Source organism: Vollenhovia emeryi, unplaced genomic scaffold (genome assembly GCF_000949405.1).
Source record: "Vollenhovia emeryi isolate VEMERY1.0 unplaced genomic scaffold, V.emery_V1.0 DF939142.1, whole genome shotgun sequence".
Classification (NCBI taxonomy): domain Eukaryota; kingdom Metazoa; phylum Arthropoda; class Insecta; order Hymenoptera; family Formicidae; genus Vollenhovia; species Vollenhovia emeryi.
This window is the reverse complement of record NW_011967224.1, coordinates 1821140-1842813: the sequence shown is the minus strand read 5'-3', so window position 1 is coordinate 1842813 and position 21674 is coordinate 1821140. Positions and strand designations below refer to the sequence as shown.

Genomic DNA, 21674 nt, shown 5'->3' with positions numbered 1-21674 from the left:
ATTCGGTGAATAACAATGTTAAGTAATGCATTGCGCGCATCACGCGTGAATTGATACAATATTAGATCAGTATTGCTAAATAGCCATATCGGCTGAATTAGAGAAGGCGTCCATCTCACAATACTGGACCAATATTGGGAATACTAGATTCACATTATTTCCCAATATTGCGCCAATACATTGTGCTACTAGGGAAACATAAGGCCCGGTCTACAATGAGTCGTTAGTCGTTAGTCAGAAGTCGCAACTATATGTTGATCCTTTTCCTTTCTGGGTGGAAGAAAAAGGACCGACATATAATTCCGACTTCTGACTAACGACTAACAACTCATTGTAGACCGGGCCTAATAATTGACTTAAATAAGCCTTAGTGTGCACTCAGTGCGCACTGGTGCGAGCAATCAAATTCGCTATAACGTACTTCTGACTAACGACCAACAATTCATCATTGTAGGTCGGTCCTTAAACCAACAATAAGGTCGAAGTTAGGCGACGTTGGCGAAATCGGGCGAGTGGCCGCGGTTTCGCAGAAACCCAGAAATCCGCCACTGAATTACCTCAAAAAGTTGACCGCGGCGTGTCCGCTCGCTGGAGCATTGTCGCGAATCGAGCGATCGATTTCGGTTCGATCGCCCTGCGATAGAAAGAGGTCGCGAATCGTGCGATCCATTTCGGTTCGATCGCCCTACGATAGAAAGAGATCGCAATATGGCGCGCCGGCCGAGAATCGGGACGCGGGCTTGCAGTCGCGGAAGCGCCGTTAATCGGGATCGCCCGAACCTCGGCCGCGCGTCACAACGACGCCCGGCGTCGCGCGCGACACTCCCGACGTCGATTCGCACGCGAAACGCACTTTTACCTGGCAAAAATCGCGAACAACGCGTGCGATTTCACAGCGACCGTTCCCGTGCGGTACCGCGTACAATATGGCGCGCCTGCGCGCCACTCGTAGCAGTTACGGCCGCGCGCGAAACGATCTCGAATTCAAATGCACCTGAAAGTTAACGGCGGAAATAATTGGCGAATACGCCTCGCTGGCGTGTGTCGCGCGCGAGAACGTTGAAGCTACTGTGTGGCGACTTGCAATTGTGCAAGTTCCAGATAGAAATTGTCGTAATTTGTAGAGAATTTTTACGCGGCAAAAGCTTGGGCGCACGTTGTAACCGACGTGGGATATAGCGGACACTATATTATCAACCATGACGAACTACAATTTTTCCAGGTGCCCGTTTTATACTTGTGGCAAAAACTTTCTGATTAGATTAGATCAGAAAGAAGCCTGAGAGCTGCTACGGCCCGATTTTGCGTAAAAAAACAAAGGTTAAAAAAATTACTTTGACTTCTAATTGAGATGTTTCGTATCTATTTGCGCCACGTGTTTTAGAATCGTTTGTAGTTGCTTCTAGTGATTTTCCCGAGGATTTTCCTCTCATTTGTGGTCGAAATAGTTTGAAAGTTTTGCAATAAAAGATCGGTCGATAACCAGCTTTAATTGCAGGATTACAGATGTCGCCCGATGCGTCGCGATGCGTCTGCTAACGCGCGCGCGACCGCGCGTGCGCGGAAATGGTCCCTCCATCTGGCAACGTTTTCCAGCAGCGTCACTGTACGCGCGGCGACTCGGAGGCAGACAAAAATCCATATTAAAATGGAGGAGAAGAGCCAGGCCGCGGAGCGAGAGGCCAAGAAGGATGAGGCCCACGAGAAGGACGCGCGGAACAAGAGGTACGTGGCAGACGATCGCCTGGTGCCGCCCGGGGCCCGCGGATCCGCTTCCGGCCGCGATCGCGACCAGGCTCCGCCTCGCGTCTCGCCGCCCCCCCGTCTTAACCTATATTCGGCCCGCGAGTAATCCCGAACCGCGGCCACGTAATTCTCGGCGGTTTACCCGGACGATTTTCCGCTCGCGGACTCGGCGTGGAACGCGAGGCTTCCCTTCGCCATTCGCGATTTCGATTCTATTCGACGCGACCTCTTCGCGCCCGCTCGTCCGCTCCCATAAGCGGCTTGCAATCGCACCATGTAATTCCGCTGTAATGCGTCGTCTACGATGCGTGGAGTAAGCCTGGGCGTAAATAGTAAAGGCCTTTACACATAAAATTCCGTAAGGACGTAAAACGCAAGCATAAGAAAATCGACCAATCACAGTCGAGAACGTCTGGCAATAACGCAAGCAGTGGCAAATCCAATCTGTTGATTTTCTTACGTTTGATTGCTTACGTTTTACGTCCTTACGGAATTTTATGTGTGAAGGCCTTAAGAAAGAACCGTAACATTTAGCTTTTGGTGTAAGGTAGCTAAAATACAGACATAATTTAAAAAATATTTGTAACACTGGACGATGGCGTTCCAATTCGCCGAGAGGAAGTTTTCAATGTCTAACGTTACCGCGCGTATCCGCTGCGCTTAGCTTGAAAGTTATATCCGCGTGGCGTTGAGAAACTTGCAATTTATTCGCAGCTCCAAGAAGAGAGAAGCTCGGAAGAAAAAGAAAGAGACGGCGCACGCAGCTAGTGAAAATCATAACAATAATAAGGAGGATAAGGAGATGCCGAGCGCGTGCAATATCTCTATAAAAGATATCCAGATGGCAATGGAGGTATTCAATATGCAACAGAAACCTGCCAAAACTCAGGAGGAAGCAATGCAAAAGCCTTATCAATTTTGGAATACGCAGCCTGTACCGAAAATGGGTAAACTGTCAAGTCACGTAGAAGAAAATGTTACATTATCGTTATAATTTTCCTAAACTAAATGCTATTGGTTTCCAGATGAGAAAATTGTCCGCAACGAGCCAATTGAGCCCGACAAGACCTCTGTTAGAGCGGAGCCGTATTCGCTACCTGCCGATTTTCAATGGGACACTTTGAACCTGGACGATCCTCTGGTCTTGTCGGAACTGTACACATTACTCTCGGAGAACTATGTCGAAGACGACGACGCAATGTTCAGATTTGATTATCCCCCGGACTTTTTGAAATGGGCGTTGCAACCTCCTGGCTGGTGCAAGGAATGGCACTGCGGCGTGCGAGTGAGCAAGAGCGGACGTCTAGTCGGTTTTATTTCCGCTATTCCAGCTACTTTACGTGTCTACAGTCAGTGAGTATCGTATGCCTGCGTAATTATCCCATTTCGCAACGTAACGTTTCCTAAAAACGCCTTCAGCTCCCAAAAGATGGTGGAGATTAATTTTCTGTGCGTGCACAAGAAGCTGCGATCCAAGAGAGTAGCACCTGTGTTGATACGTGAAATAACAAGGAGAGTAAATCTGAAGGGTATCTTTCAAGCTGTGTACACTGCCGGAGTCGTTCTACCAAAACCTATCGCGACGTGCAGGTCACTATCGAGAAATATACGAGAATCTATTCCCCTCGGTCAACTGTAAATTAACCGACATTTACGTATCAGGTACTGGCATCGATCGTTAAATCCAAAGAAATTAATTGACATCAAGTTCTCTCATCTCACTCGCAACATGACGATGCAGAGAACCTTAAAGCTATACAAACTGCCAGAGAACACGAAAGTACCGGGCTTCAGGAAGCTGGTTTACACGGATATACCACAAGCGCATAAGATATTAACGGAAGTAAGTGTAAGACAGAACTTCTCCATACACTTGCTCGTTACAACATCTATATTCATATTATTCTTACAGTATCTAGAGAAGTTCGATCTCGCTCCAGTATTCTCAGTCGAAGAGTTTGAACATTGGTTTTTGCCGCAAACCGGCATTATTAATAGCTTTGTTGTGGAGAAGGAAGGGAAAATCACCGATATGGTGAGTTATTATACATTGCCGAGCTCCATTATGCACCATCAGACCCACAAGACCCTTAAGGCCGCGTATAGTTTCTACAATGTGTCTACTACAACGCCATGGCTCGAACTAATGATGGATGCCTTGATATCAGCGCGCGATGTAAGTTCACTTATTATTTCCTACATTTACCGCACTTGTTAAATAAGAACCGAATGTAACATAGTCTTTATTTGCAGTTGGGGTTTGATGTATTTAATGCGTTGGATCTCATGGATAACAAGGAGTTTTTAGAGCCCCTCAAATTCGGGATTGGCGATGGCAATCTTCAATACTATCTATACAATTGGCGTTGCCCCAGTATGACACCCGGCAAGATTGGTCTTGTGCTCCAGTAGACTTTTTAGTTCAGAGAATCGCTGTATAAAAAGAAAAAGAAAGAGAAAAGATCTTTTGCATGTTTGGTCTCGAAAGAGAGAAAGAAATATTGGTTAAGTATGAGCGAACAGGAGACGTGTGGCAACGCATTAAAGAATGGCGTTGTTAGACGGAGATAGGGCAACCTTGATCTTTCTTACCAATAGGACTACGTAAATATATTTATAGCGGTCGAAAGGTATCTGAGTTTTCTTGTAGGATCGAGGACCGAATGGATAACTCAATCCCTCGAAAATCGCTCTTGTTTTTGTCATTGGCGCCTTTAAAGATTCTAGATTGGATTATACTTGATCGCGGGATTATTATGGAAATTGTGCATTGTACAGCGCACGTGTATATACGTATCTGCGTAATTCGAACAAATGTAGATAAGCATTATGCAACTAATAGCAATTGTGCGGGAAGCCATCCCGTAATCATCTGAGGATTTTCGATTTCTAATCATGTAAGCCATTAGACGCCAGGTAAACTTCATCCGTTTTTCCTTTACACTTTTTCGGCTAATTAGACATCGTACGCCGGAATGTGAGTGACAGGCGAGTTAAAAATAAAATAACATTTATTGAAAATAATTACTTCCCACTTTCTCTTACTATTTCTCACGTTTTTTCTTCTCCCCATTAATTTCATCCACGTGAAATAAGTTGTTTTTATTCTCAACAGTGTTTTTCACGCTGTTCATTATTAGCAACCTATATAGCGTCTGTAGAACTCGGAGTTATATAACCCAGGATTCGTCCCTAGTTCCGATTAGATACGTGGTAACAAAACACATGTAAAGAAACCAGTCTCGAAATGTCTAAAAGAAAAACAGCCATTTGATTGCAGTATCAAACGTATTTCTTTAACCTCGTTTTAAGAAATTAATAGATCTGATAAAAAGAATAGGGTGTGTGCTGCATATACATATACGCGCGCGCACACATACGCACAATATATGAGTGTTTTTTGTTTTTTCAAGAAAATTACACAGTGCGATCCCGACAAAAAAACCCAAGTTCTACCTCGCAAAGTTCGCATGTGTTTGCAGAATAATTACGTCGCGCGTTATATGAATTTTCTTTTTTAGTAGAGGAAAAGTGATATAAAGGATTAATTTTCACATTTTATATGCCCCAAGACACCAAGGTTGCGCAACGGTATCCTTTTTATCATCGTCGTGAGTATCGCGAGCATACCATCGTGTTACAGACTGGCGCACGACCGACGCGCAAGGTCTTTCCGAAGATAAGAGAGAGAACCTGGTGAAGTACCCGTAGCGATTAACCAGTTAAAATTTACATTTCGCTTTTATCTAAGATAGGGAGATGACGTCCAAATAATGACGGACCTTCGAGAAGTTTGCAGACCCATCGTATGTTCGAACGATCGATCAATGGCGTTGAATAGGCAGGTGGACACGGATACCGTTCTACCTTGAGCGAACATATTCTACAAACGATCGATCCAACGATATCGCTAACGATCGGCAGATACGGGCCGAGTATAACTACTGCTTGTTTACAGTTTTTTTTTCTACCCGCGCAAAATTTGCATCTAAGTATATTCAAATTTCTAGTGAAACCGATATAAACGACGGCCCTTAGTTAATGCAACGGGGCTAAACGACGGGCAGAAAAAACTGAGTCAGGGATACAATAAATGGGGGCTTGCTGTAATACCTGCGAACGTGACGTGGTTTTCTTACGAGGAAGCCAATAATAACAAGATATATGGTCTGGCAAAACTGTTATATGTTCGTTAATTTTTGTACCGAGTGCCGCGTAAATAATATCTATGCGCTAAATAATATACCAATGAATATGATAACGCTTTTTTGTGTACATGAATATTTATCAATTGAATCACTTATTAATCCACGCAGTGCTCCGACAATTTTTGTACTTTTAGATTTTTATCTCCTCTTGCAGTTTATGTCGCAAATAACAAAAAAATTATAACAAAAACATGAAACACGTTTATCAATTTTTTGCAAAGTCACGTTTTCCATTAAAAATTGTGCAGCATAAGAGTCGTTTCCGGTAATGATAAAGATAACCACGATACTTTTATACAATATTCAGGGTTGGGAAGTAACTCGTTACTTGTAACGAAGTTACAGTTACAGTTACTTTTTGTTGTGACTCTAACTTAACTTTGTTACTTTCTCTCCATCTGTAACTGTAACTTAACTCAGTTACATTTTTTCGATAACTAGTAACTAATTTAATAGTTACTTTATATACATTTTAAACCCTCACAGGTCGCATTAGGCCTTTATCGACACTTTACAATTCAACTGCAGATTTGATATTTTTACTTTCATTGCAAGAAAGTAACTACAAAGTAATGATTCTCGTTACTTTTTGAGTAACTGTAACGCGTTACTTTTCAGAATTGGTAACTTGCAACTAGATACTTTTATAGAGTAACTTTCCCAATCCTGCAAATATTTCTACCCATGGTAGTAAATGGTTACAAAAAACATATCTCTTAGTATATTATTTATTGAATTATTATTTTCTACTTTAGTATTCTTTTCTCATTAGAAATAATGTTACAATAAAGTATTTCTTGCGACTATAAGAAGCTCGAAGAAATTCCTTTTGTGGGAGGCGGCCGTCTGATCATAATCACTCGTTAACTACTTGTTAGCTCTGATCGCTTTAAAGTGACGGAAAGTTTTTCATGATGGAAACAGAAAGAAAGAGAACGTTCTTTCGCGAGAGGCTACGCGTTTCATCATTCAGGAAGCGCCTGACCAGACAGGCTCGTATCGATCTCGAGTCGTGTTAATAGCAATGTCGATAGATGCTCATCAAGCGCAATAGTTACTCGCGGGCGCTCACGTGCCCTTTGTACTGCGGCATAATAATAAGCGAGAAAAGGGAAAAAACAAGGGGGAGGGATGTGTGCAAAAAGCGGAAACGTCGAATCATCGAACAATACCCGGAGCCAGATAACACCACGAGGCGTGGACGAGCCAGAGTAGGTGGGGAAGACACGAGACGCACGATGTGGAATAAATACTGGCCTGAAATCGAGCGGAATTCAGTCGCATACTTAGTGTACTAACGACGTAAACGTCTCATCACTGTCGAAAGGTCTCGCGCAGAGACCCTTCCATTGTTTGGCACCACTATTGCCAATTCATTAATTAGTGGCGCCTCGATATCGCACAACTCCCGAAACGTTCGAACGCCAGTTTGTAATTCACCGACGAGAGGCTCGTTACCACCGAAGTTTGTGGTATCCTGCTGCGAAACTCCATCGTCCAAACGCGGACCACGGGCTGTCACGATGCTACCAGTCCGATACTCTCCGATTTTTGCCTTCGTGTCTGTCGCGGCCGCCACTTTTTTTGGGTATCTCTCTTGAAGAATGTCATGTTCCTCGATTCTCTCAAAATTGCGAACGTTATTCAGGAGCAGTTTAATTTTTATTAATAATAAGCGTATTTATTTTTATCAATAATAAAGACGTTTTATTGATGAAACGTGTTTATTATTAATAAAGAAATATAGTAAGAATAAGGAATAACATTGTTTTCATTTTCAAATAATTCGCCGACCTTCTCGCACATCTATTAGATACACATATAATTACATGTATTTTAGTTTTATCAATTTCCAAGCAATTTGTCGTCCTTCCTTGATATCTGTGAGATATGACTTTTTAAAAAATAATTTTTTAATATCTCGCAATTCCATATATTAAAATATGTATTAAATTCACTTGCATTTGTGCAAATTATATTTTTAATCGTTTCCGTCGCGTTTCCTTCTTAAATATACCGTTACGTTATTAGTGTGAGGGTTGCTAATCCAATCCTAGAAATCGTGTAAATGAGAGACATCCGAAAGGATCCGACCGAAAATATCTTATCTAATGGGTGTCATCGTCCACGCTCACGAGTCACCTCGTGTTTCTGTCCAGCTTGGGCACAACGACCCCCGGGGCAGGCAACCCGCCGCAATTCGACGTTTATTGGAACGTGCCCAGCTTTATGTGCCATCAGTACGGCTTGACGTTCGACAATCTCAGGGGTCTTGGAATTCGTCAAAATACGATGGATAGATTTCGCGGTGAAGAGATCGCGATCCTTTATGATCCCGGAATGTTTCCAGCGTTGTTAACCGATAAAACTGGTGAGTCAAGAGTGCATTTTATCACGGAAAATTGTCCATTATCCAGGAAAGACGCGTTTTGGAAGCACTTTTCAAGGATATCTGTTAATAATTCTAATGAGATAATTTCAAAATATTTTTAAAATTTTTCCAAAATTGTTTGCAACTAGCGAATTAATAAGTTTTTGCATTTTCAGGAGTCGTGACAAAAAGAAATGGCGGCGTTCCTCAAGAGGGAGATCTGAAGAAACACCTCGAGACGTTCCAGAAGCACTTGACCAAGCAAATCCCCGACGGGTCATTTAGCGGTATTGGCGTTATAGACTTCGAGAGCTGGCGGCCGATCTTCCGACAAAATTGGGCCTCTCTCGAGCCGTACAAAACCCTGTCCATAAAGCTGGAACGTGAGAGACATCCCAATTGGAACGACGGAGCCATCAAGAGGGAAGCGAAGCGTCGCTTCGAAAAGTACGGCAGAATATTTATGGAAGAGACCTTGAAGATGGCAAAGAAGCTTCGGCCTAAGGCCGCATGGGGCTATTACGGTTATCCGCATTGCTTCAATCAGACTCCTGGGCAGCGCACCGCACACTGCGACCGCCAGGCCATGGTGGAGAACGACGAGTGAGTGATACGTCCGAGGGGGATCGATAATCCGACATCTGATAGCGTTTGCATAATTTAGTATGCGTATATATGTAAGCGTGTCATTACATGGAATGTACAAATCTCGAGATGATCTCGCGATCCTCGCGGCTTAACATGATGGTCGTGTTATCGTGTCGCTTCGCCACCGCGCCGGGTAAAAGAATTTATGAGCTTAATTCACCGGCTGATTTACGATAATGACGTCATTCCGGATACAAGACGATTATGGATCGCTTATTAAGATTACGATGTTTATGCCTAAATAGGTCAATGTCAAGGATAGCAGGGCGTTAAAAAGTAACCTGCAGTTTCGTTAGCAGCGCGTTATCTAATCGCGCGAGGCGATAAAAGCACGGTCGAGCACCCGGAATATCGGTGCTAATTACGGCAATAATTTCCGTAGAATGTCTTGGCTCTTCACGCTCGAGGACACGCACTTGCCTTCCGTGTACTTGAGGCAGGAGATTAAAGAAGAGGATCGAGTGGGCTTCGTGAAGGGCAGAGTGTCGGAGGCGTTACGTGTGGCGGCGAAAACAAGTTGGTACAAACAGCAACAAATTCTACCCTATTACTGGTTCAAGTATCAAGATCGCAGAGATCACTTTTTGAGTAACGTAAGTTTTTCCAAATTTCTTTTCAAATTCTTCAAAACTAAAAAGTGTTTACGTCGACATTGGTATATCTATTCCGAGGCTTTATCTACACAGAAAGATACGGAAAATGTGTTCAGCACGATCGCAAACCTCGGTGCCGACGGCCTGATCATTTGGGGTAGTTCCGAGGACACGGATACGGAACAGAAATGCAAGGACCTGCAGCAATACGTGAGAGAGACTCTGGGACCGGCGATAAAGCGGATCAAACGGTTCTAAGCGGTGGAAGAACTGCTAATTTTTTTTTAGAAAAAATTGCACTGTCTTCAATACAAAGTCTTCTTTTTTTATTTATTTGATCGTTAATTCGCGATTGAACTTCTCACGATTCAGTGTGCTTTAAAGCGAACGCATTTACATTTGTAGATTCTTGTTGTTGCGTACCTAGCAAGATACAAGACATTTGTAAATATAAATAATTGTAGATAAAATGCCGTCTAACAAATGATTGACTTGATGGAGCCATAAATGGATATCTCGCGAGAATCTCGTGGACTAAGACGAGAGACTTTGAGGGAGGAAGAGGGAGGTTCTAGCTGCTCGGGCTCTGAATTGTCGCGGAGAGGCGGCAGCCCCCAGTGATCTCGTTAAGGTCGAGCCGCCATCCCTGAATCCTCCTCTTCATCACCTTCGCGCCACTCATCGCTCCGAGACCGGCAATTGCACGCAGCACGGTCTCTCCCGGTGTACGATCGATGAGCGCGCGATATCGGCGTACGACAAGTTTTACTGGTTCGCGGTGTAACGCCTCGGGCGATATGCTTTTTACAGTACGCGCGACGCGTTTTGTAGAGAGGTGGTAGCCAGGAGATCTCTTTCCCTTGCTCACGCGGTTGATCCGTTCCCCTCCTCGCATTCGCCTCACCGGCCCCGTCGTCCTTTCGCTCCGCTCTGTCGCACCCATGGAGAAGGTTGATGCCGAGGCGCGAGATCGACGAAGAGGGAGAACGGAACGGGAACGCGGCGCGGAACGGGAACCGAACGCGTACCGCGAGTAGAAGGAGGAGCTGAAGGAGAGAACCTGGTGGTGGAGATGGAGGAAGAAGAAGAGAAGGAGGCGGCGGGCAAGCGGGAAGAGGAGGAGAACGGAACACGAGAGATCGGCAGCACAGTTTCGTGTTCAACTTAGCTCGGTTCGGCTCTCAGCTTCGTGGTATCGGAAGCCCCCAAGTACTCGAAAAGGTCGAGGTTCTCGGTACGCACTCCCTCGAACGGTTCCGCGCACTTTGCCTCGCCAAACAGAGAAACCGGAGATATTGCGATTTCTCTCTTCCTTTCTCCCCGTCCTCTCGCGAGAGACGCGAGGTTCTTAGTCGCCCGAGCGGCGACTAGAATACCTGTTGCTCTCTCTTGTGTGCTCGCGCGAGGAAACCGGCGGCTCGTTGGTGCGCAGTTTGCGAGCGAAACAGCGACGACGAAGGTGACGTGTACACCGAGGTGAGTGACAGTTTCGCTGAAGGGAAGCCAAGGCTTCCCCGAGATCATTTCAAGCTAGATCGTGACGCGAGCCACCGCGAGCGAGCGAGCTCCACTCGCGTTATGTCTACTATATTTTCTAAGATAACGACTCTTCTCTCATCGGCTGCCCGTTCTCCAGCTGCTCCGAAAATCGCTGACTCTCAGAAAGCGAGTCTGCGTTCAGCGAGAGTTCGTCTGTCTCTTGCGAAATTCGAAGCGCATTCATTCGCGCTTGTGTCCGTATGTGCATTTATGTATATGTGCGTGAGCGCGCGTATATGTTTGGCGTACGTATGCGTATACACGCGATACCTTCGCGCCGACGACGCCCGAGCGCGTGCACGCGACAATAGACGCACTCTCATCGCTCCGGTATTCTCAATCGACATCGACGGAGGATTGTGGAAACGTCAGAAAGATCCAAATTATCAGCGTTCGATTCTATTGTGAGCGGCTGAAAAAGAAGGCTCTCTAAATACGGGCCGAGGGCTAAATATGGCTCAAAACCGTCTGCAATGCGTTTGCGCTTTCTTCTTGGAGCATTCCGAGAGCGCAGTACAATCTCTGCTACCTCCGCTTCGAGGAACGAGGAACCCAATACCAGCTGATCGAATTACGATGATCGCGGTCCTCCTCCTTCGTGGGTGAGAGGCCCGGGGACCAACTCGAGCGATACAGAAGCCTATCCAAAACGTTTCGGCCACTAATCCTAATGCTCGGACCCCTATTCCGGACTTAATGATAGCTCTTCTTAGACGCAACAGTTAAGTTCCAAGCTAAACTGTTGCGCGGTAGCGAACCCATAATCGCTTCCTTTCTAACGGAGACTGTCCACGATTGGTCCACAGCTTACAGCTACCGTTTCACTTAATTGCTCGATCTTATAGGTGTCCGACAAGGTGAGAATATTAACGTTTCGAGATTCCAAATCGTCCTCGTCGATTATCGTGCGTTGCGTATTTCTCACGGGTAAAATGTACATTAATATCTGCATTTTTGCCGTCAATAGCTTCGCTAAAACAACGAGTACATCTTCTCAAAATTATTTATCTTTCACTCTTCTTTTTTCCTCCAGAAATGTTAAAGCATTGTTAAATAATTTTTAATCAACTTTCGAAGCTTAAATGAGAAGCTTGAGAAGCGCTTTCGCAGAAGAATCGACGAAGCATGTAACTGAACATTTTTGAATAACAGCATCGATAGAAAAAGAATGGGTAATCCCTCAATTAGTTCCTCCTTGTCTTTCACGTAAACGAGGAAAGAAAGAAGAGTGCTAAAGGGGTTTTAGCCGGGCGGGCAAACTGGTCGATGGGGGGCTGGTAGCGCCAGAAGTAGCTGGCAGGCTCGAGGAAGACGAAAGGGACCGTTTTAAAGAGGCGAGCATTAAAAACAACAATGTCATTACATTTTAACGACCTGTTCTTTGGCTCTGCCCTCCCTTTTAAGAGCATTCGTTTGCAGGTATGTGGTCCGCGCTCACGGGGGCCACCACACCATGCCGAGGGAGGCCCCGTAGTATCGCGCACACGAGTCGCGTGTGCTGCGCGTACGCGGGGCCACCTCGTTGCCTACCTCCTCCACCTTCATTTCCTCCTTCCACAATTCGACGTGAAGCTAGAGCTCCGCGTCAAATGTAAACGCGCTCAAATGTTTTAGAGCAAACGTACCTTACGAAGGTACATACGTGTAGAATTTTGTCAATAAAAGAAGAACGACGATGTGCTTTAGCGCCGACGATTGGAGCATGGACAATGGAACAATTGAAAAGTTTTCCTTCGGATGCTTCTTGTAAAAAATATTTTGTATGCACAATTTGTTTTCGCAAAAGAGAAGTAGAGTAAAAAAAAACCCCCCGACATATATGAAGCACGAGCTACTTTATCACGAAGGAGTGAGGCAAAGCTCGTGTAAGTCCTCTTCCGCCTAGTCGGTCCCCATCCCCCTGTCCCCTTCTGACGGGCTCCGGTTCGTTCCCCACACGCGTTCCGGGCACGCCGTGCAGCCCGCGAAGAATTAGTATGGGCGAAGAAACAAAAGCACCAAGAATCGCGGAGGGATCAGCGACGACGAAGAAGATAGAGAAAAAAAAGGAACCGAAATGGCGCCACACGTTCAGCGTGTTTTCGGGGCATCCCCCAGTGCTGTTGGCAAACTCCTTTTTTCGGCGCCGTCCGTCTCCCTCGTACCCGCCCGTTCCTGGTTCTCCCTCTCGTACCCTGCGGGCCCTACCTCGCCTTCTCTCTCTTCTCTCCGGGTATTCTCGCGCGATCCGCACCCTCGCGCAACCGACTCCTCTCTTTTATTTCCTTACTCCTTCTCTATTCTTCAAGCTCACCCTGTACCCCTGGGCCATCTATTAGTTCGCTCACGGTATCCCAATATCTCAAAGAGTAGAAAAAAAGGAGAAGAAAATAGAAGAAAAGAGGGAAAAAAAACACGCCAGACCATGCTAACGTCCCAACGAAATATGAAATTAGGGTATGTCAAAACGGGGGGGTGGAGATTTTCATTAAAACCAATGGGAGATTAAAACCCGAGACACCTAATTATAGATATATCACTCGCCGTCATCTCTGGATCGCTCAGCCATACACCGGATCATTAAGTTCGGGAGATTGAACCTCGGAACGACCGAACCCCTCCGTCCCGGCGAAGTATTATACATGGATCGCAGATTGATCGGCGCGCATGCAACTTGGCACCAGAAGAGAAGCGGGAGTAATATTTTATTCTGCTGGACGATTTCATTACGAGAAAAACACGGTACCATCACGGCAGCGAGCAACCGCGCGACCCCGTACGCAGAATTGTGCGGTCTATGTCGCTTACACCGACCTATGATGGCCGATGCTGAAGAGAACGCTGGCGAAGGCGGTTTGCGCGGAGAGGGAATTGATCGTAGAAGAAACTAGTATGGCTTCGATTAACATACGAGAATGTATTACCGCTTAAGGACACTTTCCACTATGAATGATAGACGAATTTTAATTTCTTGTTTTCTCCTGCCAGCCCTTTTGACATACTCGAAGCATAACTGTAGATAGCGAGTGGCGTGCATACTTGTAAAAATGTGGTATTTTTTTTTTTTTAAATAATTATTAGAATGAGAAACAGCAGACAAGTATCATGCGACATTGCGTTCATGAAAAATCTCTTTCCATTGTAAAACACGCGTAAGAGCAAAAAGTCGCATTGGCTTTCTTGCTGCTGACATCATCGGTATGCATAGCTAACTACGCTGTCTTGACGTTTCAGTTCCCTACGATCTAGTATCTAACGCTAAAGTACTCGTGATACGCATCGCGCTTTTATAACGACGCGACGCACCATCTCGTCGAGCGCCGCGCTGTCGACGGAGGATAGACGAAGAAGAATCAACGATCAAGAGGATCGATGGAAAACCGTCGGAGATTTCGATGGGGCACACATATGGGCGGACAGGCGCGGCACCCTTTGTGCTGCCACCGCCTAGGCTCGGGGGCGCGTCAAATTTGCTTGAAAATCAAATTAATCTCGCGGCTGGGCGCAAGAGCCTCTCTCTCGCTTCATCTCTCTTTCTTCGCTTCTATCCTATTGCCTTTCTACTCCCTCCCAACGCGCATCTCTCTCCCTCTCTCTCTCTCTCTCTCTGTTTGTCTGTCTTTCGCTTGCTCGCTCGCTCGCTCGCTCTGGCTCTTACTCTTGCTCTTGCTCTTGCTCTTGCTCTCTTCATCTTCTCTCGGTATCTCGAGGACACGAGCAAATCGAAGGCACGGGACCGAGATGGAGGCGAAGAAGGAGGTGGGCCGGAGGTCCTCCGTGCCACCGACACGGACCCAGAGGCGAGAAGAGAAGGTGGCGCAGCAACAAAGAGCTTTGGACTTCTGGCTGTGGCCATTGCAGGGCCGTAGCCATCCTATGTTGCGGAACGTAGAACTTGAAGTGTACATTCGCATTTTAAAACAATATAATACAAGGCGTGTTGTAACAGATAAATTTGGAACAGGAAAGAAAGGATAGAAGACTACTTCCGATTTATAAAGAAGCATCGATCGAATGTAATCTATGCAATTGAATTTATAAACTTTGTAAAAATATATATAAATTTAATTAGATCAATTAGATCAAAGGAACATTTAATTTGATCGATTACCGTTGATATTGTCAATTGTAACTGTTTGGGAAATATTGAACGATATTCCAAAGTGCAAGAATAATCGAATTATAACTAAGTTAAATATTTCACATAGAATTTTGTCAAATTCAAATTTCACTAGCAGTGCTAGAGAGTTAACTTTACTTTGGCGCATATATTGATTTTACTAAATGTACGTATTTTACTGTAAAGTTACATTTAACACGTAGGGTGCTTATAAATCTATCAAGGCAACGATGATCTTGTAATTTCGGAAAAGTTACTTCTCGAAAATGCCAGTGATCGTTATTAGTCATTGAATCTTACTCAAGTACGTCCCTGCTGCATCCTATTCGGTCATTCAAATCTCCGCTCGTAGAAATGAGACGGGCGGCCGCGCCGTGTTGCCCCACACCTCCGCGGCCTTAAAGTATACAGGGTGATTCAACAAGAATTACTCGAGAGGCCTAATTTTTGAAACGTGATACGTTTCTTCGGATTTCTCAAGTTGCATTCTGTAAACAGGATCCCAAGCAAGAATAAGATTTAGGTCCTTGTGATAGGATAAATGCACTAGTATTAATGAAAAGAAAGGAAGAAACTATCTCACGTTTAATAATAATTATTTTGTTAAAAAATAATAAAATATGGAAAAATTACTCGTTATTTTTTCACTTTATACACTTTCTTTTCGATTATTTCTGATATTCTAAACGACTAACTTCTCTCAAATTCACAAAATCGGCCTGCAGCCCTGACTGCACTGTAGTTCTTAGAACTTGCAATAAAAAACAGAAGAACAAGGAGATTCTACGTGAGAATAAAGAAGGACGAAGGGTTGTGTGCGTTGCGGAATGAAGAAAAAGATCTTTCCTGTGAACCGAACGCATTCATAGGACTGGATGGATATAGTGGAATAGGAGGAAAAAGAGGAGAAGAGAGGAAGAATGAGCAGAAAATGGAGCGACGAAGAAAGGCAGACGGATAGAATCGAAATCGAAATGCATCGTGAGCGAGGCGGCGGGAGACGAAAAATCGATCCTCTCTCTGGAAATGCCGGCGACCAATTGTCCGGCGAGGGACAAGATTCTTGCCGTTGTCAGGAATTCAGCTCGCGAGTCCCGTCCCCGACGAGGACGTGAATCCTTCGAAGGACGGCGCGAGTATCCATGCAACATCACGAGATTTCTCGATTTCCTTGCTCCTTTTTTCCGGTGCAACCGAAAAAACAACGTGGTCCGCGTAATTGGAATCGCATCCTCCTGGTTCAACATTCGTATCAATGTCGCCGTGATTGGTTCGAGGAAGATTTAACCCTTAATAAATCGAAACATTTATAACACCCGTATTTAAAGTTTCTTGATATTAGATAGATAAGAATTTATTTATTCAAACGTATATGTTTGTCGTACATTTTAATAGTTATTTTTATTTGCCCTTTTTCGCTTCTCTTTACGATTGTCATCATTTATGTAACTTTTTATGTTTAAATCGTACTAAAAAAAACCAGATATAAACGAGGTATATATAAATTTCCCTCTACTTCTCTTTCATATCGGCAAACTCTTTGTATTTGCAAAATGTTGATCTTCATTGTTTTCACTTTGTTGTATTTAAATGGGGAACACGTTCTTCTATCTTTTATCTTTCAGGCGCCACATCCTCTGGCTTTAAGAAATATATACACCGCCGGAAGGAGTGCATCGCGTTCTCATGGCTAGTGCCTAAAATCCGCCGCTATTTATGGCGGGGACATCCACGACGAATTCTCTCGCCTGTGCGCCAAGCTCTGAGGAAACACTAACTTCCTTTATCTCGAAATCTCGGAAAGTTAAAATTCGAGCATGCCACATTGAGATCGAAGATCAGCCTTAACGATCTATGAATGAAACACGTCGCGCCATCACCCAATAACGAGAACCCGTTCCTTCGTTTGGCGCCGAAACGAGCGGACCATAACTTTCGACGCGTCTTTTTACGGATACTTGGAGGTCGCACGCGAGCCATCTAATTAATTTCTCAGTGGCCAATGTAATTTATTTGAATGCTATCTTTCCGTCACTTATACGCCTAACAATTGCTTTGAGAGACCAGTAGTTAAACATCTCTCAACGACTTTCAAATCTATACATACGTATGTTCCTCGCCGTCAATACGATAAATATAATGATAGAGGAAAGTCCCCTATTATGGGATAGCGGAGTTTCTGTTAAATTAATAGGCATCATCTGTTGGTTCTACCATGAATTTATTGCCCTTGGAGTGAAATCTGTTTAGTGGAAAATTGATTGTTGGATCGTGTAATCGTTGCGAAAAAAGATTTGTGAATGAATTTGGACGTTGAAAACCTACTATCTCATATTAGAATCCTACCTTATAATAGTAAATAGAGGACTTTCCTCTATACAAAGAATTATAAGTATTACGAATGTACACAAAAGTAGGAAGAAATAAATAAGGCGCAGTATCGTACTGATAAATCTTTGTGTACAAGTTCAGTTAGTCAATGAACCCGAAAGTCTGAGCACGCTATCTCAACGGCTTCAGATGACATCATCGATTCGGAAAAATAATCTTTCAAATACTTAGCATACTCGGATAAACTTCAGTGCTTCCATCGATTCGTAGAAGAGATTAAAATTCACGTTGAAGACCGAGTCTTTCTTCCTTTCTCTCCATTTTCGTCGTTGCAAACAATTTCGCAAGCATGATCGAATCTCCCGTATCTTCAGTCGTAAAAAAATAATATTGGCCAATCTTCTAGATATCTTAATTATTTTATTCCTTGTTTAACTGAATTATAAGGATTCGATTATCTTGTATTTTTTTTGTACTGTTTCAGGAATCATGGGGACGATATGGCGGCTGTTCGCGATGACACTCCTGTTAATGATGCATTCCGCTCTGCTCAGTGCTCATCGTGAACACAAGGTTCGTCTTCGCTCGTTAACATTACCTTAAAATTATCCAATCCATTTGTGTACTGAATGTATTTTCTTTTATTAAAATTTCTTGAAATAATATTACTTCGTGAAATAACTCCTTGTACGTTATTCAATCTACTTTTTAGATTAAACTAATAAATAATATACAATGTTTTGTTAGGTCCACAACATCGTGCTGTATCCTGATAAGCACAGCTGGTGCAAGACAACGCCTATAAAGCAAGTGGTGACATGGCCTCAGTGTTCTTCGCAGGAATTGGACAATAACGTATGCGTCGGCGCTTGTTTCTCATACATGGTTCCTCACAGCGAACCCTCCGCACCCGGTGATCTTATAAGACCTTATTGCGACTCCTGTCAACCACTGGATAGCGTTTGGCATACCGTGAGTCTATCAATGTGAAGATTGTGAGTTTTTAAAACTCAACGATCAATATTTTATTTCATAAAAGTCATATTTCCTCTCTGTTATTTGCAATAAATAACTTATATACGTGAGAATATAGTTATCGCGTTTATTAAAAAAATATTCAGCTCTTATCTTCTTTATCTTAGTAACCTTGATCAAATTAATCGATTAAGTCATAATAAAGTTACATTTTATTACGAATTGTATCTTTGAAAGTATATGCAATTTATAATAGTTTTTTATACTATTTGAGCCATAAGTTTGATAAAAATCAAATTACTGTAATGTACAAGTTAGCAAAATTTTGTAAACATTGCAAAGTATGTGATTTCTTTGATGTACTCTTATTTGAAATTATTTCGTTATTCTCAGGTTACACTAGATTGCAAGGACGAGCAGAATAATCCAGTGACCATGCAAAAGAAGGTGCAGATCATCACAAACTGTTCCTGCAGTTCCTGTATGGAGACCTCGAAGATCAAGCCGGATTACAACACCTTGCTGCAGTCTCTGACGGAAGAGAACTTGGACAAGAATGTGAACGTGGCGCACGAGACACCCGATTTATTGCTGGATCCGAACTTGAAAGCCTCGAAGAACACGACGAGAGACGGAACGCAAACCAGCGAACGGTTACTCCAGCTCGTTCAGAAATTGAAAGACTCGCAGAAAGGACTGGACGAATCACGTGTGAAGGAATTGTTCTCTAAATCCGAGGGGGCGGTCGGTTTGGAGAAACTGAAGGAGGTGTTAGAGACCAAGTACGATCAAGAGATTGAGGAAGGCCAGCATGAGCATCATCATCAGCACCAGCACGAGCATCAGCATCAGCATCAACAGCAACAACAGCAGCACCTCCATCGCGGACCGCATCACTCCCTGGTACTGGACTCGGATGTGAAGGAAAAGATCGATGTGGAACCGCATTACTTGCATCCCGCCGTCGCTGGACAGGAGATCAGTTACCACGACAACATCCTGGTGGGTAAGGAGAAGAAGAAGGATTTCTAGGCCCATCGAAGCGGAATTCGTCATTGCACGAGTGTCGCCTTCGTTCGCCACGCTCGCAAAAATTTGCAGTAGTCGGTTGAGATTTATAGATACATTGATAAGCGAACGATTGGGATACCTAGTCTGCTATCTGATTTTAATTCTACGTATTTATTTACGTGGCGATAATTGGATCGTGAGATATTAATTGTTGATATATTTATTGATAATTATTTTTACAAAATTACATGATAATGATTTTGTACATTTTTATACTTGTTTGAGCAAGAGGAGATAGAAATCTCCTTTATATTTCATATTTTATAGCTTATCGTACAAAAAAATGGCATGTGAATTATTATAAAAATAAATGTAAACCCAATGTTTCGAAATTAATTCTATCGATATTGAAGGTGAAAAAATAATCACAGGAGCGTGCGTGAGAAAGTGGAAAGATTGGAATGGGAGAAAATTCTAATATATATTTAATTGTTATTATGTTAATTAATTATTTAAATAGCTGCATAACAATCGGGACGTTTACTCGACTTTAAGCATACGGAGTGACGCTTTAGTGAGATATATATCCCGATAAAAATATATAAATGATACTCTCGAGTCTGAATGTCTCGATATGACATCGACCTCTACGACATATGCATTGTATTATTCTCTTTAGAGAATAAAGACCATCATGGTCAACATTCACGCCTTCTCAATGAGACTCTTGCGAACGTTCTTCCTCCATTTTCATGGATAGTCTTTACTTCCTTTTCACGTAAAATATACTTATTATAATATTAAATATATTGCGCTACGTTATACTTCAAGAAATCTTTTCATTCAACGAATCTTCTCATTCTTTTTATTTCCTAGTACTTATTCCTCGCAATTATTTTATGTTATGAGAACTTTCGCATTACCTATGTTTTTTCAACAAAAATAATCTTTATTTCCATTTTGTTTCTCTCACTGTGCTTTAATTTCAGACAATTTCCTCTATACTTGTACGTATGTAGGTAAACTAGTAATATTTTAGAAATAACTTTTCATTTAGATTGGTGTACAAACCAGGGACTTTTCTGTTTGCACACTGTATTTTTGACATCATTATAAATAAAATAATAGAGAAGCGTTACACAAAATCTTTACAAGAAATTCGTAAATAACGTAATAAAGGAGTTACTTGTCAAAAGATATTTGGATAACCACATAGAGATTATCTAATTTGTACACTATTGTACAATTGCACAAAAAAAATTTGGTTGCATTAATTAGAAATCTAGTAGATTCAACCTGTCTGTTAGAAAATGGACGAATCATAATTTCTTTAGGATTTACTTGATGTGTAGTGAAGTCTATCAAACTTCTGGTTATGAAATATCGAGCCCTATCGTGATAACTAACAATTCTGTTCGATTTAACCAAAATACGTTCTTTTATACATGTCTTGTTAATACAATCATAGTATTGGTCTCAGTGTATTGACAAAATTGAGAAAGATAACGTACCGTTTATACGATAAATTGAACGTTCAATAATAAAATCTTAGCTAAAGATAAAACTTTGATCAATTTAGATCAGAATCGTAGATATTTTTTTAATTTGCTATTTAGATAATTGTGAATAAACTATCTTTAGTATGTGCTCGCGAAGTTTTAATCGCGAAAAAATTTCGGCGGAACACGATTTCGAAAAGTTTCAACCATTATCGTACAGTGGATCTAGATCGTTAACAAATCGACTAGCAAGAGAGTGTGCGTCGTAACGATACATAACGATAAGAGGCAACGACTTTCGGCCGATGGTGGCGGTAGTACTATCTGGTCTGATGGAAAGAGAGTGATCGGCGGCGCGGTATATCGTGCTATATCGGCAAGAGCGCAGTGTCGTCCGATGCGCCGTCGCGCGCCGTCGCTTTCTCGATCGCGCGGCCGCGAGATCGCGATCGAGAAACGCTCGTGTATCGGAGATCTGCCGCGACAGGTTTCCGATGAGGTGACGGTGGACCTGTCAGACCCAGCGCGATGCATAGAAACCATTTGGTTTTCGACTACTTCTGAGATTCTACATTCCATAACTATTCCGAGTAACGGGAATTACCGTATTACTCTTTCGAAACACGAAATAACGTAGCGCATGGACGGTGCTTA

General features: G+C 43.1%; 2 protein-coding genes across 2 annotated transcripts; both read left to right on the top strand.

Annotated features, from left to right (window-relative positions):
* The first annotated feature begins 1564 nt into the window (after positions 1–1564).
* Positions 1565–9824, top strand: LOC105566912 (glycylpeptide N-tetradecanoyltransferase). The gene is made up of 12 exons (XM_012021309.1): positions 1565–1725; positions 2461–2693; positions 2772–3099; positions 3166–3336; positions 3409–3589; positions 3659–3922; positions 4000–4155; positions 7256–7542; positions 8114–8325; positions 8502–8928; positions 9356–9566; positions 9660–9824. Exons 1-12 carry the CDS (start codon positions 1649–1651, stop codon positions 9822–9824), a joined length of 2712 nt encoding a protein of 903 aa, XP_011876699.1. The 5' UTR covers positions 1565–1648.
* Positions 9825–10682: 858 nt separating this feature from the next.
* Positions 10683–20245, top strand: LOC105566864. The gene is made up of 4 exons (XM_012021232.1): positions 10683–11042; positions 18020–18108; positions 18283–18507; positions 18904–20245. Exons 2-4 carry the CDS (start codon positions 18025–18027, stop codon positions 19540–19542), a joined length of 948 nt encoding a protein of 315 aa, XP_011876622.1. The 5' UTR covers positions 10683–11042; positions 18020–18024; the 3' UTR covers positions 19543–20245.
* The last annotated feature ends 1429 nt before the right edge of the window (positions 20246–21674 follow it).